Below are 7,548 nucleotides of genomic sequence, written 5' to 3' on the forward strand. Positions count from 1 at the left end.
TACCTATGGTCTTGAACATAAATTGGGAGATTTGGACTGTGAGGTTATTGTGCTGGGTGATTTTTTGAAGGTCATTAATGAAGAGTCCCTGCCCACTGCAGGGGGTTGGACTAGATGACTTTTAAACATTTTCAAAATCACTTCTAACACAAACAATTCTGTGACTCTATGATTGTAGTTTGATTAGATGTCCTAGAGTGGCTTTATGATGCTCGTATCCCCATAAATCTGTTTAGCCCAGAAATAAGTTTTGCACTTTAAGATTGGTTCTGAGAGCAAAGTGGTGGGGAGAGAAGAAGCAGCAGTTTGTTTTCAGACACTGCACTCACTCCTCCACATTTCTGCTCCTGGACTGTGTGGTCTGCAGCACAGAGAGACAGCAGGACAGAGCACTCCTTTGCTTTTTAGTCAGTTTTTAGCTAGGTGAGGCAGAGAAGTTCTCTGGTCTGTAATTTTTCTTTTTCTTTAGAACTATTTAAACCTGCTCTGGACTGAACACCCAGAAGAGCGCTGGCAGCTCGCACCTGTGGCCCACTAGGCCAGGCCTGGCCCGCAACATTTCCAGCACTGGAGGGACTGATAAGAGCCTGAGTGAGCTGAACTGCACCCCAGGAAGGGGACTTTCTCAGTTTGTCATCTCTTTTGGAGCAGCAAGGGGTTTTATTGTTTAATATTTGGTTTAGGTTTTCTTTGGGGTTTTGGGTTTTTTTTTGTTTTTGCTTTTTTTTTGGGGGGGGTGTTTTTTGTTTTGTTTTTGTTTTGTTTTGGTTTTGTTTTGGGGGGTTTTTTGGGTTTTTTGTTTTTTGTGGTTTTTTTTTTTTTTTTATTTTATTTTTTGTGCTGGTGAATGCTTTGCCTGTTAAATTAAGGTTTTTTCCACTTTTCTCCAAGGAACTATTTTCCCGAACTGGCTGGGAGAGGGGCAGCTTGAATCTGCTTTCTAGAGGAACCCCTTTGGAGGTTCTCTCCCAAATTTGCTCTGAACCAGGACAAATACACCATTAAATCCTTAATCAGAGTACTAATGTACTTTCTTTGGAGTGCATGGCCAAAGTGTGTTCTGTGGTGGCCTCTCACCCACAGGGGGTGTAGCACTGCCCCAGGCAGTGGAGAAACAAAGCACAGCTGAGCCCACCTTCCCCTCAGGTCTGGATCAGGTGCAATGGACCCGTCCTTATCCCAGAGCCCACATCCCCCCCCTGAAGTGGAAGGAGGCAGGAAGGTCTCTCCTTTGTTCTTATACAATCCCCTGAAGGCTAAAGCACCCTGGAGCAGGAAGAGCCGGCTGAGATCCTTCCTCTGCCTCAGCTGCTCCCAGGAGCTTCCCAGCTCTGTTGGGAATGTTTCTGAACTGTCCCTATAAAACACCCCATGCTCAGCAATTTTCCATGTCTCCCACATTCCCCATTCCAGCCATGGGAGGTGCAGGAGGTTCTCTCCCAGCCTAATTGCCCAGATTTCCTCCCACACAGTGTGGGGCAAAGAGATGGCTAGATCATGCCCAGTACGGATTTAGGTCAGGAAACCCTTGGAGACCCTGCCAAGGGGCAGGGTCAGACAAAGAGTCTGTCCCCAACATGGAGCTCCTCCTGTTTTGGCAAAGAGCTGGTTCAGGTACAACACCAGGAACCTTCTGAACAGGACTGGAATTAACAGCTCCACACATTACTAGGAAATACTAGAGTGTGAAATTCTAAAACAAGGTGCCTGTGCGAATCTTCCCTGGAGAAGTGGGTCTAGTTCTACTTATGGAGGATGCTCGACATCCATCTATAGAAAAATTTAAGTTAACCACCAGCCCAGATCACTGAGTGCCACATGCAGTCCTTCCTTGGACACCTCCAGGAATGGGGACTCCACCAGCCCCCTGGGCAATTCCAATACCTGACCACCTTTTCCAGGAAGAAATTCCTCTTGATGTCCAACCCGAGCCTCCCCTGGTGCAACTTGAGTCCATTTCTTCTCCTCCTGTCCCATCCATCCCTCCATCCCTCCATCCATCCACCCTCCTGCTGACACAGCCCCTCACCTGTTGTTGCACTCTCCACTAATGGTTCTGTAGCCAGAAGATGGACAATTTATTTTCTTATCCTGCTGGTCACATCCAGTGGCCTTGAAAATCACCTCCACCTGAGCTGGAGTCAGCAAGTCTGGCAAGGAATAAGGGAGAAAAAAACCATGCAGGAGCACACTGGCACTGCAAACGTTTTCCTGTACCTAGTACCTGTACCTAGCACCATCTGCACTACCGCAGTGTGCTGTCATTTAACTCTTCCTGCTCGAAGACATGCCAAGGATGTTCTTTGAGCAGCAGATAATTTTACTGGTTTGGAAAGCATCAAACCCAGCAAAGCTATGGTCAGATCTTATTTATAATCACATGTTAGGCTCATACAGCAGCAGAATGGTTTTCTAGTATTGGCACTCCTCTCCTCTCCTCCCTTTTTATCCACCATAAAATGCAGTCACAGCTATCTAGGGGCTGTTACAAGCTTTTCCCCTTGGAAGCAGCTCTCAATGTGTGTCGCCCCTGCTTGGAGCTGCCTGGAAAAGAACCATCCTGTGGCTGGGCTCACCGAGGGCATTGTGTTTTGCTGTGCACATTTCCCTTTGCAGGGAAGTTAAGTGGCAGAGTTTAACAAGAAAAGTCTTACAGAATCACAGAATCATGGAATGGTTTGGGTTGGAGAGACCTTAAAGACCATCTTGCTCCAACTCTCTTCCCTTGGGAAGGATAGGGACACCTTCCCAAGTTGCTCCAGCCTGGCCTTGGACACTTCCACAGCTTCTCTGGACAACCTCAGCACACTCTCAGCCAGCAATTTCTTCCTAGCATAATCCAAATCTCTCCTCTTTTAGTTTAAAACCATTCCCTCTTTTCCTGTCACTATCTACCCATGTAAAAAGTCCCTCCCTCTTTTTTATAAGCCCTTTTTTAGGAAGGGGCTCTAATGTCTCCCCAGAGCTTTCTCTTCTCCAGGCTGACCCCCAGCTCTCCCAGGGAAGATGCTCCTTCTTGGCTTTTGCTGCTCACGCCACGCCCCAGCCCTCTGAGGTTTCCTGGTCACTGCTGCCACCAACAGTCTGGGTCACAGCATGGTTTAAAAAGCCACTGGGCAGGTGGGCGAGAGGTGGCAGCCAGGTGGCCGTCGCAGGGCTCTGTAGTGGTACTGGAGCATCAGTCCTGGATGGAGAGGCTGGAGTTTTGCACAGCCAGTTCTGCCATCACCTTCCAACTCATCCTGTCCCAGAGCAAAGCCAAAGCACTCCATGATGTGCCTTATCCTGCCAGTGCTTTACTGTAATGTTGGTAAAGTGTTTGAGGCCAGGCTAGATGAGGCTTGGAACAGCTGGAACAGTGGAAGGTGTCCCTGCCCATGGCAGGGGTGGCACTGGAGGGGCTTTAAGGTCCCTTCCCACCCAAACCATTCCATGATCCCCATATGTATATGGCAGGAGTCCTCCCTGTGTGTCCCTGAGCTGCTCCTTTCAGTGGCCCTGATTTGCCTCCTCTCAGCAGCCTGGCCTTGCCTGACTCCATCTCACAGAGGATGTTGCTCCTCCAGACACATGCTGAAACGTCCTCTCACATCTCCCCATTCTCTATTTGGACAGTGTTGTGTCTGTGATGTGACTTCAGTGCTGTCTGAGGTCTGGCTGAAGAACTGCCCTCCTTGGGGTCAAGCTGCTGGGAGTCATCTCTGGGTTTGCTCATTCCCTGCTGAAGCAGCAGAATATCTACCAAAGCCTTCCAAGCTTTGACCAATTGGAACTTGAACCTCCACACAGCAGAAGGAACCAGGTAGGTGCACAAAACACTTTCACTAACTGAAAAACCTACAAATAATATTTAAGATGAAAAAAGAGCACAGAAAAATAACTCAGCTTTGCTTCACCGCAGCCACATGGGAAAGATTTGTCACAGCCCACCACAACCCCCTTTCCTTCACTCCTCCCAAGCCCCAGTGACCAAGCCCTGTGTCCTCCTCCTCTGCCTTGCTCCCAGCAAAGGGGGATCCTACCTGTGACGTTGAAGTCCCCCCTCACAGCCCATTGCAGCCTCTCTTTGAGCAGGCTCAGGGTGGTCTGCAGATAATCCGCTGCCCGGACAGCCTCTCGTGTCCCCCCCACTGGCTGCTTGAAATATCTCAGGAGCTCTGCTGGGGTCAAGGCATTGTTCTGCAGGTTCTTCTTTATGCTGCAAGGGACAGGAAACCAAAATCTGAAATAGATCAGGGGCAGGGATGCTGCAGTTGCACACCTGAGCATCAGGCACAGCATGTCCTAAGTCTGAACTGCTGGAGAGAGTCACTGCGAGAGGCCAGGGCTGCTCCTAGCACTCTCCACAGAGCAGCAGAGAGACTTGCAGGAAGGGAGCTCCTGAAACTGCCCAGCTATACCTGCCAGAAGGCAAATAACATCCATGAGGCACCAAACTTCGCTCAGCTGTTATCCAGATCATCAATATCTCTCACTGTCTGGAGGCCTCAGATGTCTCCAGGCCACCTGTCCTAAAGCTGCTGGAGCCTCCTCTCAGCTGGAGGAGTCCCTAAGCCCGGGAGGGGATTCAGAGCGTGGCTGCTGGCAGAGAACAGGTATGGGCTGGTAGGAAGCTGGACACTCCCAAAGCATGGCTGGGAGCCCCACAAAATGTCCTCACTGCAGCATCCAGCTGTTTGCTGCATCCCTTGGAAGGAATCACTGGAAATACGCAGGAGCCTGATATGGTCTCAACTCAGGGCTCCTGCTCAGAGCCCTGAGGGGTGCAACAGAGCCCAGAAATACCATCAGGTGCAGCTGTGAAGGTAGGAGGCCCTGGCACAGGGTGCCAAGAGGAGCTGGAAGTGTCCAAGGCCAGGCTGGATGGGGCTTGGAACACCCTGAGATAGTGGAAGGTGTCCCTGCCCATGGCAGGGGCTGGAAAGAGATGAGCTTTAAGATCTCTTCCAACCCAAAACATCCAGGATTCTGTAATTCTTTGAAAACTGAGACAGAAGAGGTCACAGCTCCCAGTGACCCGACAGACTGGTGTAAAATCAGGGTGAGCAGCCAAAAGCTGGATGAGAGCCTGCTGTGCTCCCGGAGCTCCCCACCCCACTGTCCCTGTGCTGTGGGGAAGAGGAGAGGCGGGGTAAGCTGCAGGAGAGGACAGGGACAGGGGACAGGGCACAGGGGACAGGATAGGGACAGGGGACAGGAGACAGGAGACAGGGATAGGGACAGGGGACAGGAGACAGGGAGGGACAGGAGACAGGGACAGGGGACAGGAGACAGGGATAGGCACAGGGGGCAGGGACAGGGGACAGGGACAGGGGACGCGCCACCCCCAGCCCGGCTCTCACCGCTCCCGTGTGCGCTTGTAGGCAGCATCCACCAGTTGCCGGGCCTCGGCCACGCTGCTCAGCAGGGCCGTGTCCGACAGCTCCAGCGGCACATCTGAGCAGGGAAAGGGAGGAGCAGAGGTGAGGGTGCCGGCAGGGAGCATCCCTGTGCCTCCTCCACCTGGGAATGAGACACAGCAGTGCTGGAGGCAAGTGCTGCTCACTCTCCAGAGATCTGCGTGTAAATATATTCCTCAGGGAAGTTTGAGAGTCTCTTCTGGGTATGAAGAGAATCCCTCCACCAGTGGAGGCTTCAAACAGCCGCAAATAGTGAGGTGCAGGGCACCATCTGTGCTGCCCTTTCACAGCAGAGTATTTGAACAGGCTGCCCAGAGCAGCTGTGGCTCTCCCATCCCTGGCAGTGTCCAAGGCCAGGCTGGATGGGGCTTGGAGCAACCTGGAATAGTGAAAAGTGTCCCTGCCCATGGGGGGGAGGGGAGGGATGGGATGAACTCTGAGCTCCCTTCCAACCCAAACCATTCTGGGATTCTCTGATTCTATAAGCAGCCTGATTTCCCCACGTCTTTCCCAGTCCTTCCTGCAACCTCCTGCCATTTTCACTACTCCCCTTCCTGCCCTGGGGGAGCTCCCAAAATGAATTTCATCTCCCACATCTGCTGGCTATGGGTCAGAACCCCTGAGGGCTTCTCTGAGTGACAGCACTTTCCTACAGTTTCTGGGAAAGAGGAAAAAACTTCAGAAAATAGCAACAACAACAAAGGGATAAATATCTCCCAAATCTCTCCAGTTTCTTTTAAATACCTTCCCAGATCAGCCCAGAGCTCAACTCTTGGACAATCCTGATGAGAAAAATTATTGCCTGGACCACCATTTGAGGCAAATGAAAAGCCAGGCATGTGCTTTTCATAAGGATTTGACCTTGTAAATTAACAGATGGATGGAGGTCTCCATATATTTTGGAGCAGTGATTCAGGGCTGGAAGAGGGAGAGTAACTGCCCCATCCCTACACTCCACAGGCCCTGGCAGCTCTCTCAGGTGCTGGCACAGGGAGGGAGACCCTGGTTCCATGACCCTGGCATGGACAAGTGCTGGGAACTGATCTCCTTTACCTGATTTTAAGGAATCAGGCAGAATGTGAAATGGTAAAAACCTGAAAGAGCCAAGATTGGTGCCACAGGAGGTACAAACTGTGCCCCTTCTGGCACCTTTTCAGGGCTATGCTGCTGAGTGACAGTCTATTCCAGACATAACTTGATCTTTCCCCCTCAGAAAATCCCCTGATCTGCAAACCCTGAGGGAAGGACAATACCGTAGGAAGAGGATACAGATGCCTGGAACAGGCTGAGGATCAGCAGCAGCCCCAGGAAGGTATCTGCCTTCATCCCTGCAAAGAAAGGTAAGTGAAGACGACCAAGAACATATGGATGCATCAGGAAGGTCCGTGCCAACGTGTAGGATGGTAAGGGAGCTCATGGAGCATCCCCTGCCCAATGCAATGCTTCCAGGAGGGAGTGCACTGCCTCAGAGCTCCTGTCAGTGCCATGTGGAAAAGGAGCAGCCTCCTGTCGCAGGGACTGCCAGCACTGGTGGGAACTGGGAATGTGCTGGTTGGGACTTCGGGGGCACCACAAAGGGACCAGAACCTGCTGCCAGCACAGCACCCAGAGAGTGCAAGGGAGAGCTGCTGGGTAAGAGGAAAGAGCCAGGATAGCACGGCAGGTCCTCTACACCTCTGTTTCTCTGCCTTTAGATTCCAAGAGTCCTCCTTGCAAGTAGTCATGCCACATACAATATCACATAAAAACATATAAGGACTGTATTCTCTTTATTCCTGATTAGCCTGGGATTGATGATATTCATATTAAAAGTTACACCAAAAATTTGAAGGAAATAATACTTCAATATTTAGAATGTTGCTACAAAAATCACTATGAGTGAACTGTTTGTGTTCCTCAATAGAGCCAGAGTGAAGCCAACCATGAGCTGGGTATCACTCTATCCCCATAATTATAAAATACGGCATTTATATTTGTGTTTTAATGGGAATTTATTCAGTTATTACCTAGCTGTTCCTTTAACATGGGCTGCAAAAGGAGTGGGAAGTATTTAATAGCCATTTAATAGATGTTTGGGATGTTTTTCCCAAAGCTGACCCACTCACCTCCCAAAGCTGCTCCAAGCAATCAGCTCCCAGAATGAGCCCAG

The 7,548-nt window shown here is 50.6% G+C and overlaps 1 protein-coding gene across 1 annotated transcript in view; it reads right to left on the reverse strand.

Annotated features, from left to right (window-relative positions):
* Positions 1-6,725, reverse strand: part of LOC118694148 (eosinophil peroxidase-like) — a 24,986-nt gene extending 18,261 nt beyond the window's left edge. The window contains exons 1-4 of the mRNA XM_036395117.1: positions 6,653-6,725; positions 5,343-5,436; positions 4,023-4,198; positions 2,030-2,150 (exon numbers count right to left, since the gene is read on the reverse strand). Coding sequence (XP_036251010.1) covers positions 2,030-2,150; positions 4,023-4,198; positions 5,343-5,436; positions 6,653-6,725 — 464 coding nt within the window. The remainder of the gene's footprint in view (positions 1-2,029; positions 2,151-4,022; positions 4,199-5,342; positions 5,437-6,652) is intronic.
* Between the last annotated feature and the right edge of the window lie 823 nt (positions 6,726-7,548).

The sequence above is a fragment of the Molothrus ater genome, chromosome 21 (genome assembly GCF_012460135.2).
Source record: "Molothrus ater isolate BHLD 08-10-18 breed brown headed cowbird chromosome 21, BPBGC_Mater_1.1, whole genome shotgun sequence".
NCBI classification, from domain to species: Eukaryota; Metazoa; Chordata; class Aves; order Passeriformes; family Icteridae; genus Molothrus; species Molothrus ater.